Source organism: Aethalodelphis obliquidens, unplaced genomic scaffold (genome assembly GCF_003676395.1).
Source record: "Aethalodelphis obliquidens isolate GAN/ISIS:26980383/991018 unplaced genomic scaffold, ASM367639v1 scaffold71, whole genome shotgun sequence".
Classification (NCBI taxonomy): Eukaryota; Metazoa; Chordata; class Mammalia; order Artiodactyla; family Delphinidae; genus Aethalodelphis; species Aethalodelphis obliquidens.
The window spans coordinates 6086423-6100061 of record NW_020838015.1 but is presented as its reverse complement, the minus strand read 5'-3'; the positions used below and the strand labels follow the sequence as shown (position 1 = coordinate 6100061).

Below are 13639 nucleotides of genomic sequence, written 5' to 3'. Positions count from 1 at the left end.
TAACCAAATGGCAAGAAATGTGCAAGCAACAGACGAGCTTCAGTACATGAAAGGCTTTGAGCCCTATCCAAGGGTTAAACCAGCGAGCCCCGGGGGCGGGGAATGGTGCGGTCGTCAGCCTTTGTGTTTGCACAATGTGTGTAGAGAGAAAAGCCTCGGGAGACCCGTACCCGGCTGAGTGGGTGGGGTGGGCGGGGGGAGGTGCGGGCGGGGAGCTTTTCCCCTAGCCCCGCCCCGGCCCCGCCCCGAGCTCCCGGCCTGTCGAAGCCCCTTCTCCTTTCGTGACACCTATTTCGGTCTCTAGGTAACGTGGGGTCGGGGGTCAAACAGCGCGGCTGCAGGGTGGCAGCTGCCTGCCGGCCCCTCTTCTCGGCCCCTTGACCCTCGGACGCTCAGAGCCATGGCGCTGCCGCTGCTGCCGGGCCACAGCTTCAACCGCAACGTGAGTAGTGAGGGCGCCCGAGGTCAGAGGTCCCGGCCGGAGTCTGGGGTCCAGGTGTGGACACTCCCCCGGCCCCTACTGGAGGCCTCGTGACGCTGCTTCGCCTTCTGTGGACGGGGCGCAGCTTGGACCAAAATTTGTAGGCTGGTGGAACCCTTACTCTCTATCTCCCCTTCTCCCTCTCCCCAACTGCATCTGGATACTTTTCCTACGTTAGTTACAGAAGTAGAGTCCTTATAGGTGTTAGGACCCTCGAAGGTAGCCGATGGTAGGTTGATGATGATAATCATCGTTGAGCGTTGAAGGTGTGCCAGGAGCTGTGCTTTAATCACCTTACACAGCATTAGATGTTCCCAACAGCCCTTTGTATTAGCTACTATTTTTAATTCCCATTTTTCAGTGGAGGAAACTGAGGCACAGAGTGATGAGTCAGTCACTCACTGGCCAGAGCTACTCAATCTCAGTGGTGAAGCTGGGTTCCCTCCAGGCAACCAGTCTCCACAGCCCAGGAGCCTAATCACGATCCTTAATACCCTTTGTGAAAGAGTTTGCTATTAGAGTGAAGAAACCTGGCACTCTCAAGGCTGGTAGGGGGCAGATAAGGGTTCTACCTGCCTATAAAGTTTATCCTAAACTTTATAGTGAAGGATCCAAAGTTGGAGTTCTTTCTTCATTTAGAATTGGGAATGGCTCATTTCGAAACAAGATGAAAGTACCAAACGACACAACACAACAACATTAAAAACCCTGAGCATGCAAGAACTTTTGCCAGTAAATAGCATCTTATTTAAACCACAGCAGGAAAATGATTCAGGTTTTTGTTTGCACTGGTCACTACTCTTTACTTGGGTTTTCCAGTTGTGTCTGTAAGAAGTAGGTAAGTAATACACTGATGGGAGGGAACTTGCTGGAGCCACTCAAGGTGTATGTGTAAACCTCTGTTAAGTTTAGAAAGCAGGCAGCAGATTGAAGCATTCGACTTTCTGGATCCTGAACAGTGTCTGCATCCAAGTTGTTGGCCCTAAAGTACCACTTATCTTTATAGCTTCAGGCCACTGCACTCTGACCCCCACAGGTTAGCTGGCCAGTTCAACTTGTTTCTTGACCACTGGTTTGTGCATTTCTTGGCTAATGTGTAGAGACTGGCCTTCCAACCTAACGTTGCCCTTTGGTAAGATTAAGCCAGTCACACAAATTAAGTAAGACCCCTGAAAGGCAGGGCATGAAAAAAGATTCCAGAAGTAAAGAAGCATGCTGTGTAAAAGTAACTGTAATCAAAATTGAACGTAGAGCCCACAGCTTTGGGCCTAGCAACGCTTCAGATCCACAGCTCTCACATGCAGTGACTAAGGGTGGGAAGGAAGAACAGTGGTTGAATGAGATATTTTAAAATCTGCAAGGCTGCACTGAGTGTACTTTTGCTTTTTTAAAAATTTGTGAAGTATAACACATATACAGAAAAGTGCACAATGGATGATCACAGAATGAACATCAAAATAGAAAATATTACCAGGACTCCCAAAGCATCAACGTTGACTAGGGTTGCCGGATTTACCAAGTAAAAATACATGTCCCAAATATTGCATGGGACCTACATATATTAAAAGATTCTTTGTTGTTTATCTGAAATTCAAATTTAACTGAGCAGCTTGTATTTTACATGGCAACCCTACCTATGACCCTTTCTGGTCTTTACCCCTTCTCTATTCTCCAAAGGCAACCCCTCTCCTGGCTGCTACCACTATAGTTCGGTTTGGCTTGCTTTTGAATTTCTATCAGTGCAAATGTCCGGTTTTTATTCTTTTGTGACTGGCTTTTTTCTTTTTTTTTTTAAGCTCAGCATTGTTTGTGGGATTTGTTCATGTGGCTGTCTTTAGAGATAGTTTGTATGTTTTCATTGCTCTAGAGTATTCCACTGTATGAGTATGACATCATTTATATACACATTTTACTCTTGATAGAGATTTGGTTTGTTTGGGGTTATTAAGAATACTTTGCTGTGACTATTCCTGTTCATGTCTCTCAGTACAACTGCCAGATCAAATGGTATTCTTTTTTTCTGTTTTTAGTAAAGTTCTTTTTTTAATATATTTTTTGAATTTTTCAAATGGCATTCTTATGTTCAGCTTTGGTGGATGCTGTCACAGCGCTTATCCCCATTTAAATTCCCACCAGCATTTTATGTTCCTGTTGCTCCATAGCCTTTCTAACACTTGATATTGTTAGTCTCTTAAATTTTAGTTGTTTTGGTCAGTGGGCGTAGTGTGACTCTGTCGTTTTAATCCACGATTCTCTGATTCCTAACGAAATTGAGCACATTTCACACATTTATTGGTCATTTGGAAATTGTCTTTTGTGTGGTGTCTATTTGTCGTTTGTCTAATCTCTGGTGGGTTGCCTGCCCTTTTCTTAGTGATTTGTAGGAGTTCTACATAGATTTTGGATATGACTCCTTTGTCAGATATTTGTGTTATAAGTGTCTTTTAGTCTGTGGTTGGCCTTTTTACTCTCTTAATGATGTTTTTGATGAAGAATTTTTCCTTTAAATTAGTGCTTTTGGTTTCCTATTTAAGAAATAGTTCCTTACACCAAGTCATGATGATATTTTCCTGTGTCATCTGGAAATTTCGTTGTTTTTACCTTTCATGTTTAGACCTATAATCTAACTAGAATACATTTTCGTGTGTGTGTATGAAAAGAGGTAGAGGGGTCAGGTTGTATTTTTCCCCATGTGGATATTCAGTTAACCCAGAGCCATTTGTTAAAGAACACAATTCTGAGTAAATTTTGAAGAGCTTTACTGGCTTTATTCAGTGATTAATGAATCAGGCAGATGGAAAGGAGCTCTGAAGAGCTATACAAGGCAAGAGATTTTGTAGGGAAGTTGTACTAGGCAAAAAATCGGATTGGTTATTGTAAGGTTACTTTCCTTATAGGGAATGGCAGGGGTTTCTCAGGCAGATTACCTAACTAATGCTGATTAGGAGACTCATGGTTGATTGGTTTAAGATTCTATTTCTGGGAGAGCTGAAACTGTAACTAAGTTGAATTTCAGATTGGTAACATGGGGCTTAGCATAAGCAACTCCATTTGGGTTCTGTTGTCCTTAATACGTTTTTTAGAAATGGCCACCTTTTCTCCACTTCTCCGCAGAGCTACTTTTGTCATAAGTCAAGTATCCAAAATAGGTGTGGGTCTGCTGCTAGACTTGTGAGTGTATTTAAAAAAATATTTATTTACTTCATGCCTCAGACCAATAGGAGGGTGTGTGTGTGTGAGAACTAGAGAATGACAGTATACTTATTAGATACCTTGGGCTGTCATTCAACAAATCAGTATTTATATACTGAGTGTCCTAGTATGTGCCCAAAGCAGGTGGCTGCATTAAAAAAATTGTTACACTAGCCTTGGGGTTAAAGGTGCTATGTGTTGCCAAAAAATTGATATTTTTAAAACCTTGCACTTAGTTAAAAGATTGGATGTTCTCTGGCACAGAATGGTCAGAGAGTCAGTAAAGCCAAATCTGGCCTTTCTATCCCCGCCTCCCTCCTGCCTATTACAGAGCTTTGTCTGCTTAATTAAATTATTGAGAGAAAAACCTTGGCCTCCTGGAGATAGCATAATTACTGGCTGTTTGGGTTTAAAATTATAACACAAGCTAACTAACTTTTACGCTTTTTCTTAGAAATTAAAAAAAGAACTTGCTCCCCCCCTTAATTAGCTGCTGGTAGTCAAGTCAGGAGCGATAGATTGGTTTCTGTCCACAGCTAGGTGATGTGCAACCTCTCCTTCTATATCTGAAATACAAGAAGTATTGTGCTTTCTAAAATATAAGCATTTGTATCACTGATGACGTTAAAATTATTCTGATGTGAATTAATTGCAAACCTTAGGGAAAGATCACAATTCCAGACCCGAAGTATCTTTTTTCCAAGAATTTACATGCTGGATTTGTATTGAGCTAAGAGAATCTCAGGCATATTGTCAAGAATGATAGGATATTAAAGTTAAAAGGGACACTTCCAGCCAAAGCTGAAAATCCTTTCTACAGCATTTTAGACAGATGGTTGTGTAGCTGATCCTGAATGTCTCTAATGAATAATGAGGAGCACACTTTCTGTTTTTTATGAAGCTACCTCGCCACCATCTTAGGAGGGTTTGTCGTAAATAGTCCATCCTCTAACTTATAGTGAAGCAACTGTTTCCTTAAGAAGAAAAAGAAATTTTTTGAATTCACAACAGTAAAATAAAACATATTTAGAAACTGTCTCTCTTACAGAAATACCTTGAAATTTATTTTTATCTAGATTACTATAAGCCTATATACTAATGTAGGAAAAATCACTCTTTGGGAAATTTACCAGCAATTTAAATGATAAACAACTGAGAGAGAAAAACTATGAGTACTACATAGTACACATATTGATTTCATTGTGGTGTTAGCTAAGCCAATCTAAGTTTAGCTCAGTGACAAATATAATCGTAAAACAATCACTTTATTCACAAGGTAGAGGGTTTTCCAGCCTAAAATTCTGCTGGCAGATTCCTGACTATGTTCTTAGTGGTCAATTCCATGGCCTTAAAATAACCTGCATCAGGTCCAAAGCCCTTAACCTGAGACCCCAGGCCATTAGAGTTTGTCACTCATTTTGTGAGATCAATTTAATGAATCATGACCAGGATTTAGGAAAAAGAAAAAGGAAAAAAAAATAAACAGAATACGGTAGAATAGAATAAAAGAATCAGTGTATTATGCTTGGGAAGAGTAAGTATTGTTTCATGAACTTTTGTTTCTGTCATGTGTGTACGTGAACTGGGTTGCGCTAAAATCTGTTTGTTATTGTGGCAGTCAGCGTTTGAAAAACACTCTCGTTAGAGCCATCTCCACCAGTTCTTGCCTCTGATTTAAATTCTGATCTTCAACATCCTTCAAGGCCAAATCTAGTCTCTTACCCTTCAGGAAGTCTCAACTGATCCTAGTCAGCCTTTCTCAGTGTTTTTTTGTTTTTTATTAAGGTACAATTCACATAACATAAAGTAAACCATTAACCATTTCAAAGTGTACAATTCAGTGGCATTTAGTACATTCACAGTGTTTTGCAACTGTCACCTCTATCTAACTAGTTCCAACATATTTTCATCATCCCACAATCTTTTTACCCCAGAGGAACCTTTGAAATGATTTTCAGGTCTTGGAGAACTCCTGCATAAAGATGATTTCTATAGCCCATGGTACCTTAGCATGATCCATGAGTTGTAGATGTAGTGATCCAATAATAATTGTCTTTTTGAGTAAAGAGTAATAGTTTTCTGTGGATTTGTTGATTTCAGCAAATTAATTAACCTAGTCTGTGTGGTTTCCTTTTCTCACAAGGGATCTCAACTCTAACACCAGTGGGAGTGTACTAGGGGAAATGTCAAGGGTTTCTTTCTTGTTGTATTGTAAAATTTCCTACTTGATTTCTCCTCTTTTCTCCTTATTCAAGTAGGCCTAAAAATCCTCTCAGAGTTTCTACTGTAGAGGGTGCCGTAAGGTATGAAATGTGGTATAATGGTATGAGCAAGAGTAGTTTTCTCCCTTATTTAAAACAAAAAATGACTTTCAGCCAGGTTTTCTTGAGAAACAAACAGGTAGTTAAGCTTAGCTTTCCTTTGTTTCCTTTTCATACATTAAAAAAATTCATAAGGCAGCATCATACATTTCTGTTAAATAACTGTTTTAATCCAAGGTGGGATTTACTTTTTCAAAAAGTAGGTTCAGTTGATTTAATTTAAATTAAGGTTATAAATTCATTTTAATTAATGCTGTTTACAACATGAAAATATAGACAGTGTTAAATAAGCAAAGCTACTAAAATCATATTGACAAAGCAATATGAATAAAAATAGAGCCTAAGACACAATTTTATGTGAGACCTAAAAATTAAGTTTTTTTACTGACTGACATGATCAGGCTCAAATATAGGCAGTTATACAATCATTATAATCTTAATCTCCTTGTAGACCTATATACACAAGAATATGATTTTTTAAACTAAAAATAAAGAATAAAAATTAGCTCTTCAGTGTGAAACCGATGCTTGTATTTTGCCACATAGACACGTAATTCTGAGTCAAATTTGAGATAAGCACTCACAGATTTCATTTTCAACTGAAATGAGAAGATTTCTCACCTTTCTCTTGATACTTGTTAAACAAGGAAAGCTTTGCTTATATATGTGAGAAGTTGAAAACTGCAGCAAAATGCTCACTGCTTTCCTATGAATGGCAGGATCCTTGATTTTCATGTAAATTTGGAACTGGCCATAGGTGTATGTTTAATTTTATAAGAAATTGCTGAACAGTCTTCCAAAGTGGCTGTACCATTTTGCGTTCTCACCAGCAACAAATGAGAGTTCCTGTTCTTCCGGATTCTCGAGAGCATTTGGCATGGGCAGTGTTTGGATTCTAGCCAATCTCATAGGTGTATAGTGGTAACTCATCCTGATTTAAACTTTTATTTCCCTAATGGCTTAGGAATGATGTTGAACATCTTTTCATGTGCTTATTTGCCATCCGTATATCCTCTTTGGTGAAATGTGTGTTTGTGTCTTTTGCCCATCTTTAATTGAGTTGTTTCCTTACTGTTGAGTTTTGAGAGTTCTTTATATATTCCGGATACAAGTCCGTTGTTGGATATGTGGTTTACAAATATTTTCTCCCAGTCTATGGCTTGAATTTTCATTCTCTTAAAACAAGGCTAGAAAATATGTATACATTTTTAAAGATAAAATACCACATGAATCCACACTGATATTTGAAATGCTAAGTAAGGATTATAGGAATTTTATTTAACTTCTTTGATTATTTATCTTTTCCTTACATTGAAATCTTGATTCATAAGGACATTACTTGCTTTATCCTACCATAAATAAAAATATATATCCATATAATAGTTTTTGAGTAATAATGTTATTATTAACAATTTGAGTTTTGAAAATAGGTTAAGATTTCTTTGTATTTCTTACTGTTTTTAGGATTTATCCCCCTAGGAATGTATGGTCAAATTATTGGGTTTTAATTTCATTTAAGTATGGTTAAGTCACCAACTCAATACCCAGTTAGGTTGATTGTTGCTTTTCAGTTTTAACTTAAATTTTTTTTTTATTATAATGTAAAAGTAAAACATTTCTGTGGTTTCAAAGTCAAATTTACAAAGTGAGGTGCATTCAGACAAGTCCTAGCTTTCCTCCCTGTCCCTTCAGTCTTGTTCCCTCCCTCACTCACTCTAGAAGTAACATTAAAAAAAAAACTATTTAGCTTGGGTTATCCTTCCTTTTTTGTTTTTGTTTTTTAAAATAGCAAATTCTTAACTATATTTACATGGCCTCTTATTAAATAAATGATAGCATACTCTACGTATTCTCTTGCACCTTCCATTTTTCGTTTTAACGGGTATATCTTGGAGATTTCTTAATAGTCGTATGCAGAGCTATACTCATTCCATTGGAATGTGTATTCCGTTTGTAGCTACATAGTACTCCATTGTGTGGACATACCATAGTTTGTTTAACTCATCCCCTCTTGATGTATAGTTGTATTATTTCCAGGCTTTTGCTATTATAAATAATGCTGAAATAAATAGCCAAAGTTGTGCTTCAGAAGAAACCATCAAAAAACTGAAAAGGCAACTACAGTTATTTTACAGGGAGAAAATAGTTGCAAAGCATATATATGATGAGGGATTTATATCCAGTATATATAAAGAACTCTAAAAACTCAACAATAAAGAGATAAATAATCCAGTTAAAAATGGGCAAAAGATCTGAGTAGACATTACTCCAAAGATGCTCAAATATCCAATAAACACATGAAAAGATGCTCAATATCATTAGTCATTAGAGAGATGGAAATTAAAACCACAATGAGATATTACTTCACACTCACTAGAATGGCTATAACAAAACAGACAATACCAAGTGTTGCCAAGGATGTGTAGTAATTGAAACCCTCTTATGTTGCTGGTAGGAATGTATAATAGTGCTGCTGCTATGGAAAAGTCTGCAGTTCCACGAAAGTTTAAACATAGAGTTACTATATGATACAGCACTCCTAGGTATAGACCCAAGAGAAAAGAAAACATATGTCCACAAAAAATGTGTACATGAATGTTCATAACAGCATTATTCATGATAGCCAAAAAGTAGAAACAACCCAAATGTCCATCAGCTGGTGAATGGATAAACAAAATGTGGTATATCAATACAATGGAATATTATTTGGCCAGAACAAGGAATGAAATATTGATACATACCACAACATAGATGAACCTCAAAAACATTATACCACAAGCGATATGCAAAAGACTATATATTGTATGATCCCATTTATGTGAAATGTACAGAATAGGCAAATCTATAGTGACAGAAAGATTAATCGTTGCCTAGACCTGTGTGGGGGAAGGGAGGAGGTGGGGAGCAACTGCTAATGGGTATGGGGTTTCTTTTTGGGATGATGAAAGTGTTCTGAAATTAGATTATGGCGAAGATTGTGCAATTTGTAATCATAGTAAACTCCTTTGTATTGTATATTTTAAATGATTGAAATTTATGATAGACACAGTTTGCTTCTACATCTTGACTATTGTAAATAATGCTGCTATGAACATTAGGGTGCATGTATCTTTTTGAATTAGTGTTTTCATTTTCTTTGGCTCTATACTCAGTTAAGGGACTAATATCCAAAATATATAAACAGCTCGTGTAACTCAATATCAAAAAAACAAATAACCCAATTTAAAAATGGGCAGAATAGACATAAATAGACATTTTTCCAAAGAAGACATACAGATGGCCAACAGGCACATGAAAAATATGCTCAACATTGCTGATCATCAGAGAAATGCAAATCAAAACTACAATGAGATATCACCTCACACCTCTTAGAATGCTATAATCAAATAGAACACAAGTAACAAATGTTGGCAAGGATATGGAGAAAAGGGAACCCTTTGTACACTCTTGGTGGGAATGTAAGCCACTATGGAAAACAGTATGGAGGTTCCTCAAAAAAACTAAAATTAGAACTACCATATGACATATAAATTATACCTCAGTGAAACTGTTAAAAAAATAAATAGCCAAAGAAAGGAGTTGGTGGTGGGGAATTGCTGGACAAACAATAGGTGTTTACTGTGCCAGATCACAGGATGGTTTTGTTTAGTTTTCTGTTACTTGTTCCTGGTAACTATTGAAATGTCCTTGAAATCACATGATTTAAGACTGGGTCACTTTTTTTTTTTTTTTTTGGCAGTACGCGGGCCTCTCACTGTTGTGGCCTCTCCCGTTGAGGAGCACAGGCTCTGGACATGCAGGCTCAGCGGCCATGGCTCACGGGCCCAGCCACTCTGCAGCATGTGGGATCTTCCCGGACCGGGGCATGAACCCGTGTCCCCTGCATCGGCAGGCGGACTCCCAACCACTGCGCCACCAGAGAAGCCCTGGGCCACTTCTTGAAGCTGCTATTCATAACTTTGGAAATGACATAAAACTCCATTGCTATTCCTACATGTTAATTTGCATTTCAGAAATTAGAGTCACTTTGCCTATTCAGGGATCAAACACCTAACTTCGGTCATTTTTGTATTCTGTCCTGAACTTTATAGCTATGTCACTTAGGACACTCAGATTCTTTTTCTGTCTCCATTTTGCCATCTTCAGAATGTTGGCTTTACTTTCTTAGGCTTGTGACCTCATGGTTGCAAGATGGTTGCCTCAGTTCCGGACATCACAACTTCTTACAATGGTGTTCAAGACAAGCAGGAAGAAGGGGTGGGGGAAGGCTCTTATATCAGAAAACAAAATGTTTCTCAGTCCCCCATTAGGTTTCTGCCCTACATCTTATTGGCTAAACTTAAGTCACATGGCTATCCTTTGCTACAAGGGACATTGGGAGCTTGGTTTTTCACCATCTACTTTTGGAGCTGGGAAAGAGAAAAGGGAGCAATTAATGGCTGCTGGGAACCAGGAAACTTTGTTTGCCACACCAGCCGGAGACTCAAACCTGTGAGTCTAGATGCTCTCCTCAGACTTAGCATACCTTTCTTTAAAACTTTTTAGTGTTTTTTTTTTTTTTGTCCCACATTTGCCGGATGGTGGACATTTTTTTTTTAATTTACTTTATTTATTTATTTTTTACATCTTTATTGGAGTATAATTGCTTTACAATGGTGTGTTAGTTTCTGCTGTATAACAAAATGAATCAGTTATACATATACATATGTTCCCATATCTCTTACCTTTTGCGACTCCCTCCCTCCCACCCTCCCTATCCCACCCCTCCAGGTGATCACAAAGCACCGAGCTGATCTCCCTGTGCTATGCGGCTGCTTCCCACTAGCTATCTACCTTACATTTGGTAGTGTATATATGTCCATGCCTCTCTCTCACTTTGTCACAGCTTACCCTTCCCCCTCCCCATATCCTCAAGTCCATTCTCTAGTAGGTCTGTGTCTTTATTCCTGTCTTACCCCTAGGTTCTTCATGACATTTTTTTTCTTAAATTCCATATATATGTGTTAGCATATGGTATTTCTCTTTCTCTTTCTGACTTACTTCACTCTGTATGACAGACTCTAGGTCTATCCACCTCATTACAAATAGCTCAATTTCGTTTCTTTTTATGGCTGAGTAATATTCCATTGTATATATGTGCCACATCTTCTTTATCCATTCATCCAATGATGGACACTTAGCTTGTTTCCATCTCCGGACTATTGTAAATAGAGCTGCAATGAATATTTTGGTACGTGATTCCTTTTGCATTATGGTTTTCTCAGGGTATATGCCCTGTAGTGGGATTGCTGGGTCATATGGTAGTGCTATTTGTAGTTCTTTAAGGAACCTCCATACTGTTCTCCACAGTGGCTGTATCAATTTACATTCCCACCAACAGTGCAAGAGGGTTCCCTTTTCTCCACACCCTCTCCAGCATTTATTCTTTCTAGATTTTTTGATGATGGCCATTCTGACTGGTGTGAGATGATATCTCATTGTAGTTTTGATTTGCATTTCTCTAATGATTAATGATGTTGAGCATTCTTTCATGTGTTTGTTGGCAGTCTGTATACCTTCATTGGAGAAATGTCTATTTAGGTCTTCTGCCCATTTTTGGATTGGGTTGTTTGTTTTTTTGTTATTGAGCTGCTTATAAATTTTGGAGATTAATCCTTTGTCAGTTGCTTCATTTGCAAATATTTTCTCCCATTCTGAGGGTTGTATTTGATCTTGTTTATGGTTTCCTTTGCTGTGCAAAAGCTTTGAAGTTTCATTAGGTCCCATTTGTTTATTTTTGTTTTTATTTCCATTTCTCTAGGAAGTGGGTCAAAAAGGATCTTGCTGTGATTTATGTCATAGTGTTCTGCCTATGTTTTCCTCTAAGAGTTTGATAGTTTCTGGCCTTACATTTAGGTCTTTAATCCATTTTGAGCTTATTTTTCTGTATGGTGTTAGGGAGTAATCTAATCTCATACTTTTACATGTACCTGTCCAGTTTTCCCAGCACCACTCATTGAAGAGGCTGTCCTTTCTCCACTGTACATTCCTGCCTCCTTTATCAAAGATAAGGTGACCATAGGTGTGTGGGTTTATCTCTGGGCTTTCTATCCTGTTCCATTGATCTATATTCCTGTTTTTGTGCCAGTACCATACTGTCTTGATTACTGTAGCTTTGTAGTATAGTCTGAAGTCAGGGAGCCTGATTCCTCCAGCTCCATTTTTCGTTCTCAAGATTGCTTTGGCTATTCGGGGTCTTTTGTGTTTCCATACAAATTGTGAAATGTTTTGTTCTAGTTCTGTGAAAAATGCCAGTGGTAGTTTGATAGGGATTGCATTGAATCTGTAGATTGCTTTGGGTAGTAGAGTCATTTTCACAATGTTGATTCTTCCAAACCAATCCATCTATTTGTATCATCTTTAATTTCGTTCATCAGTGTCTTATAATTTTCTGCATACAGGTCTTTTGTCTCCTTAGGTAGGTTTATTCCTAAATATTTTATTCGTTTTCTTGCAATGGTAAATGGGAGTGTTTTCTTGATTTCACTTTCAGATTTTTCATCATTAGTGTACAGGAATGCCAGAGATTTCTGTGCATTAATTTTGTATCCTGCTACTTTACCAAATTCATTGATTAGCTCTAGTAGTTTTCTGGTAGCATCTTTAGGATTCTCTATGTATAGTATCATGTCATCTGCAAACAGTGACAGCTTTACTTCTTCTTTTCCGATTTGGATTCCTTTTATTTCCTTTTCTTCTCTGTTTGCTGTGGCTAAAACTTCCAAAACTATGTTGAATAAGAGCGGTGAGAGTGGGCAGCCTTGTCTTGTTCCTGATCTTAGTGGAAATGCTTTCAGTTTTTCACCATTCAGGATGATGTTGGCTGTGGGTTTGTCATATATGGCCTTTATTATGTTGAGGAAAGTTTCCTCTTTGCCTACTTTCTGCAGGGTTTTTTTCATAAATGGGTGTTGAATTTTGTCGAAAGCTTTCTCTGCATCTATTGAGATGATCATATGGTTTTTCTCCTTCAACTTGTTAATATGGTGTATCACGTTGATTGATTTGCATATATTGAAGAATCCTTGCATTCCTGGAATAAACCCCGCTTGATCATGGTGTATGATCCTTTTAATGTGCTGTTGGATTCTGTTTGCTAGTATTTTGTTGAGGATTTGGCATCTATGTTCATCAGTGATATTGGCCCGTAGTTTTCTTTCTTTGTGACATCCTTGTCTGGTTTTGGTATCGGGGTGATGGTGGCCTCGTAGAATGAGTCTGGGAGTGCTCCTCTCTCTGCTATATTTTGGAAGAGTTTGAGAAGGATAGGTGTTAGCTCTTCTCTAAATGTTTGATAGAATGTGCCTGTGAAGCGATCTGGTCCTGGGCTTTTGTTTGTTGGAAGATTTTTAATCACAGTTTCAATTTCAGTGCTTGTGATTGGTCTGTTCATATTTTTATTTCTTCCTGATTCAGTCTTGGCAGGTTGTGCATTTCTAAGAATTTGTCCATTTCTCCCAGGTTGTCCATTTTAGTGGCATAGAGTTGCTTGTAGTAATCTCTCATGATCTTTTGTATTTGTGCAGTGTCAGTTGTTACTTCTCCTTTTTCATTTCTAATTCTATTGATTTGAGTCTTCTCCCTTTTTTTCTTGATGACTCTGGCT

The 13639-nt window shown here is 38.0% G+C and overlaps 1 protein-coding gene across 1 annotated transcript in view; it reads left to right on the top strand.

Annotated features, from left to right (window-relative positions):
• The first annotated feature begins 235 nt into the window (after positions 1–235).
• EFHC2 (EF-hand domain containing 2) overlaps positions 236–13639 on the top strand; it is a 250923-nt gene continuing 237519 nt past the window's right edge. The window contains exon 1 of the mRNA XM_027091524.1: positions 236–442. Coding sequence (XP_026947325.1) covers positions 401–442 — 42 coding nt within the window. The 5' untranslated portion in view covers positions 236–400. The remainder of the gene's footprint in view (positions 443–13639) is intronic.